At 38.7% G+C, this 23,309-nt stretch overlaps 1 protein-coding gene across 1 annotated transcript in view; it reads right to left on the bottom strand.

Moving 5' to 3' along the window:
- The window catches only part of UMAD1 (UBAP1-MVB12-associated (UMA) domain containing 1), a 215,784-nt gene that overhangs the window by 64,759 nt on the left and 127,716 nt on the right, over positions 1–23,309 (bottom strand). Inside the window, exon 3 of the mRNA XM_044919998.1 lies at positions 4,039–4,112. Within this exon, the coding sequence (XP_044775933.1) occupies positions 4,039–4,112 (74 nt within the window). The remainder of the gene's footprint in view (positions 1–4,038; positions 4,113–23,309) is intronic.

Genomic DNA, 23,309 nt, shown 5'->3' with positions numbered 1-23,309 from the left:
GAGATGGATAATCCTCCAGTTGCAATTTGTTCCAAATTATAACACTTTCCCCAAGTGCTAGAGTCTAATGACTTTCATTTCAATAAGCCCAAACATGGGCTTATAGGGGCTCACGCTCTACGCACCGAAAACAGGATGAACTCTCTTAAAAGCTACCAGTGGCTCTTAAAACACGGATTAAAGCGCAGCGTGAGAGTAACCACATTGGATGACTAGATGGTTCAATAGTTCCTTAAGTTATCCTATTTTAGGTGATGATGCTCTGGGATCATATAGAGGAACATCAAGGTAGAAACAGTAGTCACTACTTAAAGTCATCATTGAGAGAAACCCTAAAATATTTAGGGAAGGGGACTGAAGAAGACAAGTACACTGAGAAATTATGTTTTTCTGAAATGAATGCCACATTACTTTCAGTTCACAAAGTAAAAAGTCCCACTAATTACTTAATACAAATAAATATGCTGCCTTTCAGAGTCATTTGTGTAAACACAGGAAGATATCTCATAATCCACCTCTGTAAAAATGAACTTATTTGATGTCCAAACCAGATCTCTTTTTTTGCACATTATATTCTGCCTAGATGCTAGAATTTCCACGATGTTGGGAGAGACTCTATTTGGAGAGGAACACATGTTTTAAGTATACTTGGGCTATGAAGTGTAAGGAAAAAATATCACAGACTACTTAAAATATTTTAACTGCCATCAAAACTACAGTGTGGCACACGCCGAGTTCCATTCATTTCTTAACCCTTTATCATCCATCACTGAGATTCCTGTGTGGAAAGTCATTTCATACCATGATTTGCCCCTGTATTTCTAAGTTTTTATTAAAAATGTTCTTATTGAAGGATTTCATTAAGGAATTTCACAGGAATTTATCATACAGGAATTAATTGTGTAAATAGTAAGACAAATTCTTTCATGGTCCAAAGCTCACCTACTGCCTGAGGTCTCTCTTCACTCTCCCTCCCTAATGATACCTATTCCTTCCCTGAAATCTCACTTATCTTTGAAGTTAGGGAGTTTAAGGAAATTTTTTATTCCATCTTTTATTATAGTGATTTGTAGCGCTTTCTAATTTTTCCATGAATCAATTGAGAATTTCTGCTTCTATAGCTAAGAATCAGAGTCGTATGTATATTTACATCCTCTCCACCCCAGGTCCAACAATTCCTTGAGAATAGCAGGCAATCTTGATGTTTATCTGAACTCACCAAAAAACCTATTTCAATATACTAAAAGCCACCTTCTCCAAAGGGTCCTTAGAAAAGGGAGTTATATTTGGGCAATTAAAGCATTATTTTTAGGCATTATGGAACCCACACTAATTTACCAAACATATTCTCATTATAAATAATATTTCAACATTTCTTGTATAGCCACTAAAAATGAAAATAGCAAGACTCTTTTCTGCTCGGTACAATAGTTACGGTTTCTTAATCAGATGTGTATTTTTTTAAAAATTTTTATTTATTTGACAGAGAGAGAGAGAACAGCGAGGGAGAAGGAGAAGCAGACTTCCCGCTGAGCAGGGTGCCCGACGTGGGACTCGATCCCAGGATCCCGGGATCATGACCTGAACCAAAGGCAGACACTTAACCGACTGAGCCACCCAGGTGCCCCTATCTTTTTTTTTTTTTTTTAACTAACTGAAATCATTACACCCTTGCTTACTAATGTAGTAAGAGTGCAAAAAATAATGTAAATTAATAGATTTTTATGGGTAACTCCTAAGAAATAAGAAAATTTTTTCTTTTTATAGTGATAAAGAGAGAGAAAAAAACCAACTGTGTTTACAGTGTAAGAGGAAAAAGAGGATTTAACGAAGAGACTCCCAAGACAGCATTTGCAGAAGACTGCTGCTTTGTTCCTTTACCATCCCAGAATCATTGACAGGACATGTCTGTCACAGCACATGGGTCTGACAGTCTGTTAGTGGCTGAAGCTAGTTTGCTAAGCTGTAGACTGCACCTTCCAGGAACTGGCACTTCGGTGAAGTCATAAGGACAATACACGTGGTATGAGGACACGGAGGTTCTCTCTGGCTGGGAGCGCAGGGAGAAGAGTCCAAAAAGGAGGTGTCGTTTGGATAGCATTTTGGTTTTAAGCTTTATTCTGCTGCTTTCAAGCCATTGGGGGGGGGAGGGGGTCTGATGTGACAAAACCTGCTCATCTAGTAAGAGTCTAGTGAGCAGATGAAGACCTCGTTGGAGAATGAGAAAACAGACTTGGAAGATGTTTGTGAGGCAGAATCAATAAGATTTGATAGACTTGATAAAGGGATTGAGGAGAGTGAGTCAAAATGAAACGCTGAGGCCTTTAACTTGGCAGGCAGATGATGACGTTACAGGAAATCTCGATTATCACGGACACGTATTTACTGAGCACCTTCCACGTACCAGACACTTTTCTAGGCCCACAGAGTCTGTTTTTGTTCTAGTCAGGGGAGGCAGATAGTAAACAAATGAATAATCTGAGAAGTAATAAACTTGATGGAAGAAATAAAACAGGGTTAGGTGACAGTGACCGGGGGAAAGAGACACTTTAGCTGAGGTAGTCATGAAAAGTGACATTTGAACTAAGGACTGAATGACCGTTGGTAACAAAGGGAGAGCAAACGCAAAGGTTGCGGTGGGAAGGAGCTTAACATGACCAAGGGACAGAACAGTAGCTGGGAGGTGGGTGTGGGGAGAAAGGAGATAGGAGAGCATTTATTCTAGTTAACAGCGTGCCGCAGGCAGGGTTTCAGCCAAGGAGTGATGTGATCTGATTCGTATTTCCATCTCCTGTGTAGGAGAATGGACTTAAGGGAGAAGAACGCGAGGGTGAGGGTGGTGACTCAGTCTAGGGTTCTGTCAGTGCTGGTGCTGAGAGGGGGTCAGATTCCCCTTGTAAAGGGACAGGTGACAGGGCTTAGAGACGGGCTGCATGTGGAGTGTGAGGAAGAGAGGAGCCAGGACACCTCAGGGGTTTGGATTCTAAACAACTGTACAGAGGGTGTGGTGCTGTTACACAGAGATGGTGAAAACCTGAGCAGAGAGAACCTGCAGGGTGTTGGGGCTGGGAATCAACCAGTCCCCTCTGGTTGCGTAAAGGCTGAGCTGCCTAGAAACTTGTCAGTGAAATGGCATGTGGACAGTTGGGTACAGTCTGGAGCTCAGGGGAGAGGTCTCACGGAGATATACTTGGGGAGTCATCAGCCTCTTTGTAGAATTTAAAACCACGAGACTGGATAAGATTCATCTTGACTGACTGTGAGTGTATTCATCCATACATTTAACAAATCTTTTCAACTGCCTATTCTGTGCTAGGCTTTAGGGCTACAGAGATGAACCAAACAGGCCAGGTCCCTGACCTCTCTCTAGTTGTACGCAGCAATACCTTCCTGTGCTGTAAGAAGAATATAAATAGGGGTGTGTCACCATGTACAAAGTTCCAAAATTCATGGATGTCTCTTGGACCCTAATAATTAACCTTCCCCCTAAATCTTAAAAATGATTATTTTAGTGATTAAATAATGTTGGTATGTTTCTACATAGTATGTGGAAGTATCTGAATTACATTTTGAAGTACCCACAAGGAAGAAATCATTTTCTCCTGTGGAAAAGAACAAATGCCCTAGTCTTGCCACTGAACGCCAAGGAGTACACTTTGATGCCAGAAATGGTAATGTAATGCAGTTCTGAATAGGTTATTTGCAAACCGTTCTCGACAGCTTCATATATTATCTATTTATCCCAATGTATTAGAAAATAGTCACTCAATTAAAAATAGTTCAAATGTTTTAACTTAGGTGCTCTTTTCCTCTTTTTTCAATTGGGAGTTTCCAGTTCCAGCATTAGGAAAAGCTTAGCCCTGGCGAAACCACTCCCCGTGCTGCCATCTCTGACTTTTGAGCAGATCACCTGCTTTTTCTGTCCGAGGCACCTGTCTACATGAGCAAGAGTAGAAGTTACCATTTATCCTCAGAGGACTATCTAATCATACTGACTGGTTAGCTTCACCCCAAAAGGACTTACCAAGTTTCACTTACCTCCAAAGGCTGGCTGCTTTCGGCTTCTGAAGTTTTACCTTTTGCTGCCTTTCTTTGCTCATGTTCTGTATCTCCTATGAAGAGAAGAACAAAAACAAAAACAAACCTTTACCATACCCTGGAGGCCAAATTGTCTTCTATTTATTTAAAATATCTTTTGTTACTATACGTTTCACATTATGGAAGTAACTGCTATTTCCTTTGTTACAAAGTAAGGTAATTTTTAAGAATGATAATTTTATACAGGTTCCAGAAATCATACATACATCTACATACATACAACCTAAACCAGAGATGTATCCTGCTTCTATAGACGTTTACTCTGGAAAAATTCGTATTTTGAAAATCAAGTCATATTTCAAATAAACTAGGAAAGCTTATGACTTAAGGAAGATACAGCAAATTATTTTCAAATTAAAAGTCTTTGTAATATGAATAACTGTCCTCCAAGTTAGTTTTTTAAATAAGGTTTACTCATTATAGTGTTTACTTGTGTGTCTGTAGATTTGCCTCAGAGTAGATATGTATATTTGCATGTAATAGTTAACCAAACATCAAACAATCTTTACAGAAGGCAAGAACAATGAACAGATTCATAAATTAGCCTTTGGTTAATACTTTGATTCCTAAGGCTGATGCCTGGGTGGGTTATATTACTAAATGAAGTTGGTAACTAGGCTGGCTCCAAGGACATAGGACAGACACAAACATAGGTAAGTATAAGCATAATTTAATTTCTTAATGGCCTACTTTAATTTATTAACTATCACTAATGATCTGTGATTAACACATGGTAGGTAAAGAAACAATTAATGAGAGCTTGATTTAGTAATTTGTAAACTGCACTTCCCGTAAAATTAAGCCAGCTCAGGAATGTCTACAACAGGGAAGATTACAAAATTCATAGATGATGACTTGGCCAACACTGAAGGTTAGGAATTTGTTAATAAGGAAGGTCATAAGTCCTGATTGGAGATAACAAAGTATGCAAGTCCTGGCTGAGCTTAACTTTTTTTATGAAACACAAAAGTTCAGCATACCATTGCCGATAATCAAGGAAGAGCCTCATTGAAATTTTAAGGAATTAAATAAACCTGTTAAATTCTAAAATCATGAAGAATTACGGGGCGCCTGGGTGGCTCAGTTGGTTAAGGGTCCGACTCTTGCTTTCGGCTTAGGTCATGATCTCAGGGTCATGAGATTGAGCCCTGCGTCAGGCTCCCGGCTGGGTGTGGCGCCTGCTTAAGATTCTCTCTCTCTCTCTCCCTCTTCCTCTGTCCCTCCCCTACTCTCTCTAAAATTAATAAATAAATCTTTAAAAAATAAAATGAAATGTAAGCACATCAATCAGTGCATATTCTAGCTTATAAGCTCTGTTCTCAGCTATGTGCAACATTATCATCGTTGGCAAGACCTACCACATAATGGGTGTTCAATAAATACTAGCTGAATAAATCAGTGAACTTTTCTTTATACTTTCTAGTTCATAAAACTGAGATAAAATATTAAATGGTATGTAATAAAAGCTATATTTGAGCATACAGTTAATGTCCTTCTAAAACATACTTGTTAAAAGGCAGCTGTATTAAGTACCACTAGGGTGTACTGCTTCTAGGGATCCATGATTGTGGCATAACTTACTAGATTTTAAGAACAGTTAATGATTATTTATAAGAAAAAAAACCATCATACTAAAACAAAAACATCAGGAACTTTTGGGTTATGTCTATAGGATAATAAAGTTAATAACTGTTAAGTGAAACATTTACATCAAACTACTTTTGTGACCTAACATGTCAAACTATTTTGATTGATTTTGCAAATGCTTGTTTAAACTGACCATTTATTTGCAGATCGAGGAGAACCTGCTTTTCAGAAATCTCTCTTCTCTCTGAAAGTTAGGGACAAGATCATCAACCCCCAGTTTACAGGTGGCAAAACAGATGCCAGAGGAGTTTAGTTGGCTTGGCTAACGACATGAGGGCACAGCAGCCCAAGGAGCCGAGGTAATGCAAGGCCCTACACAATGAGGTCAGAGTGTGTTTAATGACTCACAAGCCTGATTCTTACAATATATATTGTCCAATACAAAAGGTCATTTACTCAAGAGTTTCTACCTTTTTGAATGATTATTGCTCTATCCCATAGGCACACAAACACTGTATTTAGCTAAAGTCATTCAACACGAAGTTCGCCCTTACTTGGCCATTTTCTGACTTCAAGCTGTGTGTCTGTGTGACACTTTCTCCATTTCTCCCTACTGCTTGAATAACCAGAAAGGTTATCAGCCAGTGTTCCTGACATCACACAACACATCTGCCTGGAAGCGACTATAGAATCACTATTTACTGAAATGCCACGTCTGGCGATCACTCAGATAGGACAATAACTGATTACAAGGAAAAATGCCATCTGCGAGATTATTCTCTATAAACAAAGGCACAAAATGAAAACTGCTCAAACCACAAACAGAAAAGAACAGGTCACAATGAAATATAATTTTTGAAGGTTTTTCCTTCCCACTGAAGAATTATTTTATCATGAGAAACATTCAGTTATTTTCTCTAATTTTTTATAACCCACACAAAAGTTAGATACTTCAACAATAAACAAAGATGCATGTGACAAATGTGAAATAAGGTACTTTAGTTTTCAAATTGTCCATTAACTTTGATTTATACACTGGATAGATTAAAATTTTTCATTTGCGAGTCAGCTGTTTATAAAGAAGACTAGAACCCCTAGGGGCAGAGGCACTCAGGGACTTGCCCCAAGTCTCGCAGGTAGAAGGCAGTCACAGTGGGGGCAGAACCTAGTCTTCTGACATTTCTAGGGACTCTCCGGTCTGGTAGAAGGTTCCAACGGATGTGGGCAAAGGTGGAGGAATCAAGTCTGAGTTAGAGAGTGGTGAAGAGAAGGGCCCACGGATGCGAAAGGGAGCTCTGAATGCAGGATCTTGTGCTGGTCCAACCCTCTGGGCCCCTAGACACTTCTCTTGACTCCTTTTTTCTTCCATAAGCCCCTGTTCTCTTCCCTTTCCACCGATGATGCCAAACACTTCTGACCAGAGCAAGCCTCTGTCCTTTCTTCCCATCTTTCAAAGCAAATACAGTCCCCTTGATACTTTTCCAGAAGTTTGCAAGGCCAGAAACAATTTCACAAAAGGCAACAACCCCTCTTATTATTTACAATCATCAATTTTCTTGGCTTAAAATATAGTTTTTATTTAGAACAAATAATAAAGGCTACATATACATACTAAGGAAGCTCTTTCAGAACTTAAAGAGCTGAAGTAAAAGTTCTCTATATTTTAGATTAGGGATTGGCAAATTTTTCCAGTAAAGTGCTAGATAATAAACATTTTAGACTTCATGGGTCCTATGGTTTCTGTCACAAAATTCTCAACTCTACCTTTGTGGCTGAAAACAGTCATAAACAATATATAAACCAATGAATGTGGCTGTGTTCTGATAAAATTTATTTATAAAAACAAGTTTCAGGCTGTAGTTTCCTGATCCCTGTTTTTTTTTTAATTAAATTATCACTATGCTCAATGTGGGGCTCAAACTCACGACCCTGAGATCAGAGTTGCATGCTTTACTGACTGAGCCAGCCAGGTGCCCTTCCTGATCCCATTCTAGAGACTATATGTATTCCACCTTTTCTAGGATAAAAGGCTGAATTATGTTTGAGTTATATGAGGAAACAAGCAAGGGATGGTCATTAGAGTATCATTATGATCCTAATCTACTGGGTGAATTGGGTCAAGGGTGGGGAGAAATGGTGGTGAAGAGTGAGAAAAGGAGAGGAACCCTATTGCCTACTTGGGTTACCCAAAGGAGACTTGTCTTGGCAAGAGAGGGGGTGAGGGAGTTCCTTCACTCCTTAGGTCTCCTTCAATGTGGAGGAAGCTCCACTAACATTAAGCCAAGGCCTCCCTCTACTCTCTAATCCATGGCTTGGTAATTTTGGGGGCTTTGCACATGTGGTTCTGCCCTAATTCTTCCCCTTCTCTTGAGAATGGGAGGACAATAGACAGCACGTTGCTGTCTGCTCTGTCGCTCCATGGGGACCTCCTCCCACCTGGGAAAGCCTGCCCCAGCCCAGCATTTTCTGTAACTGGATGGAGCTCAATATAAGCCTGGTGTTCAGAAATCCATTTGGTCCTTGATGGAAGAAGCCACATTCTTCAACACCAGTTTACTAGGCAATAAAGATGAGAATTTGGTCTCTATTTGGTGGGGGTTTTTTTCCCCCTAAATTGATTAGATCTTATCTGGAGAAGATGGGTGTTACTATTGGAAGGCCCTAGGGTCTAAAAGGACGGGGAATGGGCTGATATGGACAGGGCTGGAGCCTACCTAAATATGAAAAGCTGTGAATACAGAAAACTGTTTTCTTTCTTTTAACTAGAGAAGAATTATATAGAACTGCATTTCTCAGAATACAGTCCACAAAATACTACTTTTGAGGGGTTCACATGGAAAAAAGATTTCTATGGTCAAAAGTGTAAGGAAAATCTGCAGAATGCATTCCCTTCCTGTTGATTTCCAATGCACTTAAACATATTAGAGGCTCGGAGAAATTCTTCTAGTAAAGAATCTTTAAGGGTGGCTCAGTTGGTTAAGTGTCTGACTCTTGATTTCAGCTCAGGTCATGATCTCAGGGTCCTAAGATCGAGCCCCACATTGGGCTCCATGCTGGGCATGGAGCCTGCTTGGGATTCTCTCTCTCCCTTTGCCCCTCCCTTCACTCTCTCCCTCTTAAAAAAAAAAAAAAAAGGAAAGAAACTTTAAAACTTTTTCCACAATATATTTGACTATGGAGCATTTTATTCACCCGATACCCATTAAGAGGGTATCTTACAGAGGTCTATGAATACACTATGCAAAATGCTGATAGATGTTTCTGAAGTTAAAATTGATTATGAAATGTATTATTCTTACCCGATTCTTCAGAAGACCCTCAAAATTGTCAAATTTGTTATTCAGCTTTTGACATTCATCTTCCTCAGTGCTAACCTACACCTATTTTCCTTTAGCTATCTTTTCACAGCCATCTTTTCCCATCAATTCATTCGATGGCATTTGGGCCGGACTAGCAGTATGTGACTGCATTCTACTACATCATTCTGATTCTAGAACAGCTGACGATCCATGGAGGAGAACAGGGGAACCAGGCACCTTGAAGACACAGGAGAAACCCAAGTGAGCAGAAATATCTCCCCCGCATATTCCACCAATTAGAGATTCATTAGGGTTAATGAGCTCCTCTTTTAAAATGCAAATACCCTCTGGGAGTGTTTGCTTATTAGTCATTCACCAAGTGAAGTAGTGGAAAGAACAGTGGAATGGGCATTCCATTAACTCCTTTTCATTCGTCAGTCACACACTCATTATACAAGGCAGCCTGGCACTGTGGCGAGGGAATGGCTCTGGAAGCTGACGGAACTTGACCTCAATCCTTTACCAAATCCATGACCTTGGGCAAGGTACTTAACTTCTCAGAGCCTCAATTTCCTCATCAGAAAAATGGGAATAATGATACATAATAAGGCTGCTATGAAGACTAGACTGAGAAAACACGTTCAATGCTAAGGGCAGGGAAGAAGGGGGCGGAGTTGGGGCAAGATAAAGGTTTCGTCTTCAGTGCTGGTGTCCTCCTGCCCTTGTCACAGGGCTGTTGCCGATACCCCTTGGCAAAGGAGAGAGGACAGGAGAGGCCCTCGCGTGTTATCTCATTTAGTGCTCTTGGCAGCGCCGTGAGGTAGGCTTTATTCTATCCACGCAAGAATGGCAGGCCTGCTGTTGGAGTCCAAGTCCGCCGACAATGCCAAATCATTACATAATCTCATGCTGCTTCCCATTACTTATCAAAACCTGAGTTATCCAACTTAGCTTAATACACTTTACATTGGAGTCTCCTCCAGTTTAGTTTAGTTTTCCCTTCCACAGTTTCCCATACTATCCATTTTACTCCCCGTTTTCCACTATAATGAAGAAAGGAAGAAGAGACAGAAAGCAAAAATACTAATTGCTGAAGACATGTCCTGCCCAGGAGCCCGCTGCTGTCAGGTCAGGATTCTGATGGCAATTGTTGTAATTCCATGAGGAAAAGAGCCAAGAGGAACAGCTAAGCCAGGGAGGGAGGAACGAAGTTAGCAAACAAAAATGGGAAAAGGTTCAAGCTGACTAGGGATGAAAGAAAAGCAAATTAAAATGACACCAAGAATATATTAAATTAGCACACCAAAATTATTACACCCCAGATTCGCTAAGGATGGACTACAACTAACTCAATGGCATCATTCTGACAATGAAGTGAATACTTGATAAACATCTGTTGATTTGACTGTGGCGGGTGTGGTGAGGGGGGTGGAGAAGAAAGACGGTTCTATATACATACTTACCAAGGGCTTATAAAAAGAAGGAATTATAAATGAATGTTAAAACATGAAAAAAAAATCTAAGGGTTCAACAGAACCGGCAATCTACTTTTTATATTAGTGTGGATCTTACTTTTAATACATATTGATATACAACCTTTAGGTAGGCATCATGTTAGATTTTAATTTTCTGACTGCTGTTAAAATCACACAGTTAAAACCTTGCTTACTCCTTTAAAAGCCTGGGGGCACATGAACAGTGAAACACGTTTACTCAGGAAAGTAGGAATATCAGCAAATCCAACTGAGGTCAGACCCACTGATCAGTCCTACGGCCTGCTCTTAATTAACTTGTCCTAGGATTCCAAGGATGTCTTCAGGTCTGAGTCTTGTTGCTTTGTAGCTATGGGTAGTAATTTTTCTGGAAGATCTTAAAGCAACCAAAAACATCCATTCAGCTTTAACACTATGAGCTTTAACACTTTAAACCCAGGCATTCTTACTTTTGGACTGGAAGACTAGAAACACAAAAGACCCCCCCCCCCCAATTAATTTTGTACAATATTGCATCATGCCGTACAAATCTTCTTCAAAGGATTTCTGTTACTATCTTTCCAAAATCAGAGTAAACTTACATACTGTGAGAGTAAGTTCGGCTGACCATTCCTGACTCTGGATCCCAGAATGCTGCTGAAAGAAAGCTCCATAAAGGGCCGCTCTGAGCCCTCCACGGACAACAGGTTCTACAGGCTCTGTGAAAACAAACAGCACTGACACAAAAAGGATTTTCAGTGTGTATGGCTTGAAGCCAAATTTTGTAAAGAGAAAAGAGTAGGCTCACTCTCCTAGGTTATCTGGTATCCTGAGACACAGACTCAAATGTGCTGTCTGTCGTGGGTAAAATGATGGATGGCACTGATCTATCACTAATAATGCAACTTAGGTTGGAGATGTATTGACATCACGTCACTCACTGTCAGGAGTGTTGTCTCCTTTCCAACCAAAAGAATAAACTTGTGAAATTACTGGTTGGTGTAAGGAGTTCTGCTTAGTCAGTTCTCAACATAGAAAAATAAGTGATCCCATGAGATCAAATGTGTGTTTCAAACACAGCATCGGTTGGTCCAATCAGAGATATTAGGTAGGTAATCTTCTCAATCTCTTGAAATTTGAGTTCTTAGACTGATTTAAAAAAAAGGGGGAGGTGTTTAGTGTGGTAGAAAACCACAAAGAAAATCTCTAGCAGAAACGGGAGCAGTATATGACATATATTATAACCAGCTTCAAGTTAAGTTTCATTCATTCAAGAAATATTTGTTAAACACCTGCCATGTACCATATATCATGCTGGGCACCGTGTGAACTAGTGCAATCCTATCCCCGCCCTTACATCATTTACATTTTCCTAGAAGGGATTTCAACGGAGCAAATGCAAGTCACAAAAACTGGCTGTAGAAATGAGCCAAAAACTAAAAATTATGGGAGTACCCAATCAGTTAAGGAATAGAAATTCTGTGAAAAAGGTGGCTAGCTATTACAAAACCAAAATTCCTAACCATGGCTTTGCCCCTACTCCCTCCACAGCTCCTTTCATTTAAAAAAAAAAAATGTCATTAGTATCATTACTTTTAACTGGAAGTCAAATATTAAACATGCTCTTGCGTCACCCAAAAGTTTGAAGAGAATATTTCTCTTCATTATTTGAAGAAAAGTTGATATTTAAAACAGTGAATCACCTGCAAATCACAGATCACAATGAGAAGCAAAGCCACTCACAGCAGATATGATGAGGGGGGCATGATGTGATAACTGGATGAAGACAAAGAGTTTGATTTCAAAATGCAGAAGAACCTGGTTGGTTTTATTGAAGAGGTCACACTTGTCGTTTGGTCATATGACATAAATGTGTAAAATTACTGTCCCGAGGGTTGCAATACACTGGGTCATGTTTAAAATGTTCACTTAAGAAAAAGAGAAGTGGTTCCTTTAAGAATTCAGGTAAACCTAGACACCACAAGGCCCAGGGAGGAAGGAAGTCCTAACCTGTTCACTGGCCCCTGACTGAAGCAGGCAGAAGGCAACAGTGAATCACCACTTAGTATCCTGAGGAAGAAGAAAGGGCTTGAATAAAAAAGGGCCCAGATCAAAGTTTAGGGTTGCAAACTCAGGCTTGGCCATCCTTTGTTACATTTATAAAACTTTTAGTCGGGCTACAATATACAGACAGAGTGGGAAAGAAAGTGTGTCATGGGATAACCTGGGATGAACGTGCTCCAAAGTAAGGCAGGGGCTGAAAGTGGCAGGGAGCAGAGCCTTCATATGCAGAAACAGAGGAAAACTCTGAGACCTCTCCCTGCCACTGGGGCAGTACATCTCACATTTCAGTGGGTGTAAGAATCACCAGGAGTGCAAATTCCTGAGTCTCACAAGACATTCAGACTTGTGAACTCTGGTGAAGCACCTCAGAATCAAAACTTTTAGCAGGCATTCCACGAGATTCTACTGCAGCTGGTTCCCGAACAACACTTTGAGAAACACCAAAGCAGACTTAGATAACATCACATGGCAGACAGATTACCATCTGCCTAATTTTTGGAATGACTGCCCCCCCTCCCTCCTTCACTCCTTCCCTCCCACATTGTTTAAATAGCTAGAGTCTGTATCTCTGTGCGAAGGTTGGGGCTCAAGAAGAGAAGTTCTCCAAAGAACTGAAAACAGGATCTTGAAGAAATATCTATACGTCCATGTTTAGAATGACAGCATTCACACACAAGAGCCAAAAGGTGGAAGCAATCCAAGTGTCCATCAACAGATGAACGGACCAACAAAATGTGACACATGCCAACAATGGAACATTACTGAGCCTTAAAAGGAAGGAAATTCTGATGCATGCTACAATATGAATGAACCTTGAAGACATTATGCTAAGTGAAGTAAGTCAGTCCTAAAAAGATGAATACTTTTTGAGTCCATTTATATGAGGTGCCTAGAATAGCCAAATTCATAGAGACAGAAAGTAGAATGGTGGCTGCCAGGGCAGGAGGCAGGGGGGAATGGAAAGATGTTCAACAGGTACTAGAGTTTGAGTTTTGCAAGGCAGAGCTTATGCATCTTTTACCACAATTAAATATAAAACATTTTTTTAAAGATTTATTTATTTTATAGACAGTGAGAGAAAGAGCACGAGCTGGGGGAAGGGGCAGAGAGAGAAAGAGCGAGAATCTCAAGCAGACTCCCCGCTGAGTAAGGAGACCGATGTGGGGCTCGATCTCACAACCCTGAGATCATGACCTGAGCTGAAATCAAGAGTCGGACGCTCAACAGACTGAGCCACCCAGGCTCCCCAGATATAAACCATTTTTAAAATAAGATGGATTATATATAGCCTTTCCTTTTGTAAGAGCTTTTATGTAGTGATAAGCTCAGTATTTCAAGATGAGCGAATTTAAACAACTTGCAAGTATTTTGTAATTTTCTAACTAGTGAAAAATATGTTCTTCAAATAACACTTTAAAATAAAATTTGCAATGATTTAAAGCAAAAAAAAAAAATAAGATGGGTTATCCTCTATTTAGAACAATAAAATGGTGGAAGCTAAAGATAAGTGTACTACTGGCTAATACTGTATTTTACAATTTATTTTAGTTTCATTATAAATGTTTTCATATACATTAGTCTTTATTTCATATTCTTGTTCTTCTAATACATACATATATTTAAAGAAAAAAGGAAAAATCAAGTGAAGGAAATTGTGTGTTTTCTGTCTCTCTGCCCCAAAATTGGTTATGGTTCAATAAAGAGCCTGGCTGTAAGAAATAGTCTGACCAGCCGCCCATTACAATGCATTGCACTAAAAATAAATAAATAAATAGGAACCAATATCAGGAGAGCACACTTTGGCCACTCTGTATGAGTACAATAATGTCATTTCTGTTGATGTGTATCTGCAAGCTTATTTGTACTTACATTACCAGGTAAAAACATGGTGTTAGTAAGTATCAATATACTAATAAATCTCAAATGCTGGTTATAAAAAATTGAAATTTTTGAATAACTTGAATCAAGAAATCTAAAATCTAAAGTACTGGATAAACAGATGAAACACAATGATAGAGTATGCAACTTCACAGTTAATATGCATTTCCTTTAATGATGTAAAGCAAAATACCTCAACTTCCTTTAGGGAAGAGACATTTTGCAATCACCTTAAACTCCGATTCACTAGGATGAGGAGGGGAGGTTGCAGACAATGAAATCCAGGTGTTTAGAGGAAGGTATTCAATATCAACAAATCACTTCTAAGGTGCCCACTGCTGACTTGTAATTCCCCAAAGAAATCCCACCTACAGGAGTAATGGAGTTAATGGAAGGGAAAAAAAAGAGAGTATCAGGGTAGGAGGCAGAGGACAAATCAGACTTTAAGAGCCTGCTACTGGTAGATCCTAATCTAATAACTGGGGTACACTGACCTCAGGAGTTCCAAAATAGGTTGACAGCACAAAACCAGAATGGTGAAAAGGCAAAAGCCCATTAAGAAGGAAGAAGCATCTATGATGGTGAGCAGGTGGCTCAGCTAAACAGTATGAGAATCTGCTTCATTACAGGGTGAAAAGTGATGATGAGAAGAGCAAAACCATTCTTTGCCTGAAATGTTCCTCAACCCAGACCTCAAGCAGCTAATATGTATTCAATCTTCACATCTCACCTTCAACCTCCCAAATCCATGCCCCTTTCCCTGCTCCCATGTGTTCTTCTTCTCCAAAGCGCTTCATGTAGTTGCAGTCATTTAATTGTAGGCACTCACTTGTTTAATTAGCTGTTGTTCCCACTAGACTGTCCGTTCCACCAAGGCAGTGATGTGTTTATTTTATTTGCCACATGTTTGCAGCATTTAGTATGGTGGCTGGTACCAAGTATGTGCATGGTAGGCCCTTAGGTAATGGTGATTTTCTGACTGACGCATTACTGACAACATGGCTTTGTCAAAAGGAGGGTGGCAGATAGTCTGAGCCAAATACATTTCTGATAAAACTATGGGATAAATAAAAGAAGCTGAAGAGGATGCACCATGATTGGTAAAAGGAAATAAGTTTATTCACAGCACTGAGAACTGGGCGAAAGGTAGAGGCTGAACAAAAGGCTTAAGCAGAGATCAATACGCACAGCCCTAATGTAAAGTTTGGACGGAATTTCAGCAATAAGGAAGGACGAGGTAGACCAGCTGTGAAATAGTTGGAAACACTTCCCAGCAGTTTGTTGAGGGTAGAACAAAAAGGACAAAGAGTCAATAGCGGCTTTGAAACCAGAGAAGAGATTTTACTGGGTTCTATGCAGTTACAGTGAGCCTGAGATAATGGCATGAAATAGAAGTGGTAGCTGGGATTCCAAAGGAATTCTGATAAAATATTTTTATTTATCTTACTGTATTTAATGCTGTATTTTTAAGTTTTTGCCACTGATGTGTATTTATTTTTAAAATACCTTCTTCAAAAAAAGTTCCCCCCAAATAAGTTAAAAAACCCAAAAACATAGTATCCCATTAGAATACATAACAACATATTTGTGATAAAAAAAAAGTCTCAAAATAGTTGTAATGGTCAAAAAAAATCTTACAGTTCTTTCAGTTTGTAAAGAAGAAATCACTCGTTTCAAGACCGGTTAAACAGTAAAACCATAAGCCATTTTAAAGTTACGAAAATTGCATGTGGTTTATGTGCTTTAAACTTATATTTCTAATTTATTACTACCTAATGCCACAGTATTCATACATTTGATATTCTTGAAATCAGAGTTCGTTTATTAAGTCCTCACTATGTATTTATATCTTCATGACTCAGTGATTTCAAATAAAATCAATAGTCTTCTAGGGTGGGTTTAGTGAAATTAGGATTCATCTGGACATGTGCCTAATTGCAATACATTAAAAAAAAAGGTCCAATCTCAAACAACTTTTTTTTTTTTTTTAAGGCTTAAAGGACTAGGACAGAAAGACAAACATATTAACCCAACAAGCTCTGTTATTCAAAGTTCCAGAGTAGTTGCTTCATTCCAATCAACCTGTCTCAATCAAATTCCTTCTCTTCTCCCACTCACCTACCTTACCCACCTCCAGACTTTAATAAAGCAAACCTCCCTCCTGTGGCTATCAGATTCTCTCTCTTCACAATACTAGGAGGCACATCAACCCTTGCCAGAGAAGGGTCCTGGAAACCAGAGCACGTGGCAATTCCAATTGCAGAGGAAGAGGGAAAAGTAGCTCTCCCACCAAGGCTTCCTGAGGAGGAAAATACTGTATGCTTACTTCTCTGTACAGTGCCAATTGGTCTGTAGACCATGCATCTACTTATGCATGACAGGGCAAAAGACATCGGAAAGAAAAGCATAAAGAATATGGTTTCTTGTTAAGCCTGATTCCAAGATAATAGCAAATAGTGGACTTAGTAAGAAGTTTCTCAGACAGGGAGGCCGTATACAGAAGTAGTAGGATAAAGAGCTGGAGAACGGGTTGGTTTAGGCCCTGAGTTCTCAAAACAGTAAATGGACGTATATTCAAACATGAGTAGACAACAGAAACATTCTATGGTCTGAATGTGTCCCCTCAAAATTCATATGTTGAAATCCTAACCCTCAAAGATGATGGTATTAGGAGGTGGGGACTTCGGGAGGTGCTTAGGTCATGATGGTAGAGCCTTCAGGAATGGGATTAGTGCCTTATACAAGAGACCCCTCCCTAGCCCCTTTCACCATGTGAGCACGTGGGGGCCAGACACCTGCTCTGAACCAGGAAGAGGGCCCTCACCAGAAAGCGACCATGCTGGTGCCTCGATCTTGAACTCTCTAGCCTACAGTATTGTGACAAATTTCTGTTGTTTATAAACTACCCAGTCTCTGGTATTTTGTTATAGCAGCCCAAAGGGTTGTGCTACAACACATTCCAAAGTTAAAACAAATAATTTGGGGCATATCCATCATTTCTGACTATCCAAATATCTGTTTCCCTATCAGATTGATGAGCTAGTGCTGTAATTTCCTAGTATTTATGGGTAGAACATTTTTTTTTTAAGTCAGTCAGCCTGCCTACCTATCCATCTACCTATCCATCTATCCATGTCTTTCTTCCTCCTCCTCTCCCCTCCTGAAGAATTGAGTCCCAACAAGTAGGCAGTGGCAGGATTTCAGAAGCCAGCTGAGGAGAGAAGAATGTGGGGGAGACGATGGCAGCAATGGCCTAATTCAAGCTACTGGAATACAAGCAGGGTGAAAATGGGCCTGGCTCATCTCATTATGCCAGAGAATGCTCCAAGAATGAGGAGGACGGTTTGAAGGGGCTCCCTTGGGGCACCTGGGTGGCTTAGTCAGTTAAGCATCTACCTTTGGCTCAGGTCATGATCCCAGGGTCCTGGGACCGAGCCCCACATCGGGGTCCTTGCTCCGCGGGGAGCCTGCTTCTCCCTCTGCCTGCCATTCCCCTTGCTTGTGCGCTCTCTCTCTCACTCTCAATCTCTCTGTCAAATAAGTAAATAAAATCTTTGAAAAAACATAAATAAAAATGAAAGGGCTCCCTCTGGCAAAGTCTGGGGCATTTTAAACATCAAAATAAATAATGATAATAACAGATTATAATCCATCAAAACTATCCATAAATGATTAAATAATTTTTAAAATCCATGCACCCATGCTGATATAAATAAAAGAATGAATAAATAAAAAAAAAAAAAAGGAAGCTTTTCCTTGCAGTGGAATGCCAACTGAGGAATGCAGAAGGAATGAGAGAATTAGAAAATCACCATTTGGCAACTATCAGAGTAATAATTAATTCAGCCAAGAAGCATAGATAGATGCTAAAACTAGTGGGTTGGAGATGGATACGAAACAGGGTATTACATAGTCTGAAACCACCATCCCCCACATAGTGATCATAAAGAGAGAATGAGTAATTTTACAGTATAGAAATCTGGTAGACATGATTTTAAGTAAGTGATCACGGTTAACAATCTCCAGTAATGTGACAAGTAGGAACTGTGCACTCTCGTATAAGGATGCAATGAGAAGAACGTGTAGCTTCTGTGATATTCCTAACAAAAATACATCACCTAAATCTAATTTCAGGAACGTATATCAGACAAACCCAAAGTGAGGGATATTTGACAAAAATAACTGGTCTGTAACCTTCAAAAGTATCTAGATATTGAAAAGTCAAGGAAAGACTGAGGAACTATTCCAAACTGAAGGAGACTAAACAGACAGGACAAGATGCGATTCTGAACAGGATCCTTTCGCTATGAAATACATCATTTGAACAAAATATAAGGAGGGGTCTTTGGCTCCGATGGTTAATTTCTTGATTTTGATGACTGATGTAGGAGACATCCCTGCTTTTAGCAACTACATGCTAAAGTATTTGGAAGTGACGACACATCATATTGCTAATTTACTCTCAAATGATAAGACAAAAAACTCTGTTTTGCAACTTTTCTGTAAGTTCAAAATTATTTCAAAAGAAACAGAAAATAAATGAGGAGAATAATTAGGATGGTTAGAATACACAGATAGGATATAAAGATAGGCAAGATACAGAGATATAGGTCGAGGTAGAGATAGGGATCTCAGTGGCTCCATTAACCCACCAGCCGAAACAGAAGTAATCCTTTAGCTTTTTACCTTTTTCCATTTTCACTCATAAATGACTACACAGACAAGTGGTATGCACAGTCACCCAGGGATATTTCATACACAAGAAAAACTCTAACATAGTTCAGACCATTGAGCAACCTCTTTCTAAGGAGGAGAGGCAGAAACTAACTGAAAAATAGAATCAGATGATATAATAATGTGTAACCAGGCTGGTCTTGTTTGTTTTCTTATATGGCACTCTTCTTTAAAAGATTTTAAGCATTTTTTTTTCTACCTTCCATGGAAATTGTGACAACATCGTGAAAGAGGATAATGTCTTTACAACAACTTTCTGAAGACGGAATACTTTTTGCTTATTTAGCAGGTGAAGAAAATTATGAAAAAGAGAGGTAAAGTTCCCAGCATTATGAAATGCCTAAGTGGTAGAACCAGTATTCAAACTAACCTCTGTCTGGGTTTAAGACCCATGTTCTTCCTAACATAATTATAAGAGAAAACCGTTTACTCTGAATTCTCTCCGTGAACAATATCCACCTTCAGAATGGCATACCATCATAGGCAAACTGGATCCATTTATCGTCTTAAATCTCTTCTTTATGTAAATGTATTGGATTAGAGTAGACAGAGCACAGCGTCTACTTCTGGTTTCACTTCGCTTAACCGGAAGTACACTTGACCGTGTACTTTTATGACATTGTGCAAAACAAACCAAATGCCACATGGAACAAGGTGCCTGTTGAAGCAGTTTTGTTGTTGGTTTTTAACTACGTGGTTGGTGTAATTATTTCTGGCTCTTACGTTTCATTTCCATTTTCTCTTGAGGACCTGGAACCAGTTTTACATCTCTCTAATGAAAGCACATCACTTTACCTCTACAGTTTCCAACAGTTCATTTCTTAAACTAAACCTCCTGGTAGCTAAGCCACAGAGGTGGCCTTTGAGCTAATCTTGACTGCTGCCCTCCATCCCTGCCTGTGAGCCCATTTTATAAATGAGATGGGGAACACGGCGTCCTTGTTGCCCATACTCTCCTCCCAACCGCAAAGCTTAACAAACACCCACAGAAACACACCCTACAGCATCTGCCTTTTTAAAAATAAAATTTCTATTCTACAAAAGACAGGATTCTCAAGTTCTCATACTCCAATTCTACCGCCATTATAGAGATTGTGAATTCTTTTTATTTTGACAAAGGAAATATGTATTTTAGTAACCCCAGCTGTGGCTTACCGACCACTTAGAGCATGTTACAACTATCTGTAGTTGATCTGACCTAGTTTCACTTTACAAATGAGATAAGACAGTACAGTCTCTTATGAGGATTAAATGAGATCCTAGATGGTATTTTCCTAAAAATCAGCAAAACTACCATCTCAAATGAGGATCTCATTTCTAGATCAGACTTGGCCAGGCATATGGGTGTCCACACAAGAGATTATGTACCAGACATTCTGCTATTGTTGCTGATGTAGGCAGAGAAGGTCAATAATGTGGATTAACTAGGATTAAAGTATTATTTTCTGATTACATTTGTGGTTCAAGTTTCTGTGTTCTTTTTTTCTAAAGATTTTATTTATTCATTTGAGGCACAGAGATACAGAGAGAGAGAATGAGTAGGCGGGGAGGCAGAGGGAGAGGGAGAAGCAGGCCTCCCGTGGAGCAGGGAGCCCGATGTGGGGCTCGATGTGGGGCTCGATCCCAGGACCCTAGAATCATGACCTGAGCCGAAGGCAGATGCCCAACCATCTGAGCCACCCAGGCGCCCCAAGTTTCTGCATTCTTAAAACTATTTTTAAGATTAAGCGAAAAAAAAACAAAAAAACAAAAAACCCCCCCAAAAAACCCCAAAAACCAAAACACCAAAAAACCCTACAATTTAAAATGAGGAAAAAAGTAATAAGACAACAAACTTACAAGTTAAAAAAATTAGAAATGTTTAAACTAGGAAAAAATTATTTTTATTATATATGCAATAACATGTATATACATGACCTAGACATATTTTCTTACCTCTGAGAAAGTGATACAAAAGGCAAATGACACAAATATGTTTATCTCACATGTACATATGTGTAAAGCATACAGACAAATATAAGGAGACAGAATCATGAGAAATATCCAGAAGAACAGAAAAGTATAGGATAATACAGGGAGAAAAATTAGAGAAACTGAAAGATTTTCATTTTTTCCCTTACTTACTCTGAAGTTTTTTTTCTGATAGTATTAAAAAAATTTCTTCCCAAACTACTATATTCCTAAAAAGAAACAGAGAAGCAAAATAGAGAACAGATAAGAAAAGGGAAGTTTAAAAAATGTGAGAGGGTGCCTAGTGGCTCAGTTGGTTAAGCATCTGACTCTTGATTTCAGCTCAGGTCATGATCTCAGGGTGGTGAGATGCAGCCCCGTGTTGGGCTCTGTGCTCAGCAGGGAATCTGCTTGAGAGTCTCTCCTTCTGCTTATGCCCCTCCCCCCACTCGTACTCTCTCTCTAATAAATAAATTTTTTTAAAATAAGAGAATGGAAAAAAGTAAATTTAGAGTAACACAAACAGTAAATGATGTGGTTTTCATTATAGGAGTAATTTACCTAATGTAATGATAGATATGTTCACATTTAAAAATTTCGTTAATTTTATGTTTAACTGTGTGACTTCTTATTCAAAATATAAGACTAGAGAAAATGGTTTGGATTTGGCAGAGAGAGTACCTCAATGCATGAAAAAAATGAGGTTTTTCAAATGATCAGAATTCTACAATTCTATTTTTAACACAGTTTTTGAGGTTACTTTTTTTCTCTTTATCCTGATATCAATTTCTCCCTCTCTGAATTTAGAAACTAAATGGTCACAAACCCCAAAGCATAAATGGTACCAAACCCAAACAAAAAACTGTTAGCATTAATAAGAGCTCAGTCAGGAGGATAAATACAAAATAAATATAAAAAAGTCCATAGCTTTCAAATAGTTATAAAATATACTGAATTATCCAATTCCCAATAGCCACAAAACATAAAATATGTGGAAATAAAATTTTTTTGAAACCAGGTCCTAGGTGAATAAACCTATAAAACTTTACCAAGGAGCATTTAATGAAAATACTTGAATAAATGGAGAATCATCCTTGAGTAGGATTATATACATATGTCCATCCTTGCCATGTAAATTTAGAGAAAACCAGTAAGGTAATTCGAATGACATCCTCATTTTTTTCCCCTGAAGTTGGCAATGTATTTTAAAGCTATACTAGTAAAAAATTAAAACACAAGAACAATCAGGTAATTTTTAAAAAAGAATTAGGGAGAAAACTTGTGCCCTATATACTACTACATTTTCAAAAATCTAAATTAAAATGAGACAATAACGAACTGGAAAGATCAGTGACACATAAAATTCAGAAATGGATCCTAGGATATTAAAGACCTTTTAGTACATTCAGTTCACATCAATGACATTTTACGGAATACCTATGTGTCAGGTAATGTGTTGACAGAAAAGTAAACTGGTGTAATTTTTCCAGAAAGCAATCTGGCAAATTCTGTTAAGAACTTCTGAAGAGTTTATATTCTCTTAGTCAGTAAATGCACTTCTAGAATATATCCTAAGGGGTGGTCAGACATTAGTTTAAGTATTTATACAAAGATGTTCATTATAGGGTTATTTATCATAGTAAAAACCTGGCAAGAATAGGAGAATAAATTAATTATGGTATATCTGTACAATGGAATAATACATACCTATTAACATTATGTTTGAAAACATTAGGTGTTCACACAACAGAATATTATATAACACAGAATAATCAACTACACCTGCATATAATGTGGGTGATTCTCACAATCACTTTTAGTGAAAGAGTAAGACACAAAAAGTACACAATGTAGGATTGCATGTACATGCATTTCATACACATAAAACAATCTATGCTTTAAGAAGTCAGGATACCTTTGGGGAATTGGGTAAAATGACGGAAAGCGGCGGTGGGTTGGGGGGAGATTCTAGGATTCTGTAATTTCTATTTCTTGATCTAGATGGTAATGACATACAAAAAATCATTGAAATTACAATTTGTATGCTTCTGTATATATGCTATTCATCAAAATATTCAAAATTAATGACATGAAAAAATGTCCACAATATTAAAGTAGGAAGAAAATCACGCTACAGAACTGTGCATGAAATATAGTCTCAGTTTTATGAATTAAAGAAGAGCACAGAAAAATTGCTAGAAGGAAATCAGCAGTTAGGGGTATAAGC

Source organism: Neomonachus schauinslandi, chromosome 12, assembly GCF_002201575.2.
Source record: "Neomonachus schauinslandi chromosome 12, ASM220157v2, whole genome shotgun sequence".
In the NCBI taxonomy this organism is placed as follows: domain Eukaryota; kingdom Metazoa; phylum Chordata; class Mammalia; order Carnivora; family Phocidae; genus Neomonachus; species Neomonachus schauinslandi.
Note: the sequence above shows the minus strand (reverse complement) of the source record. Positions and strands in the feature narration are given on the sequence as shown.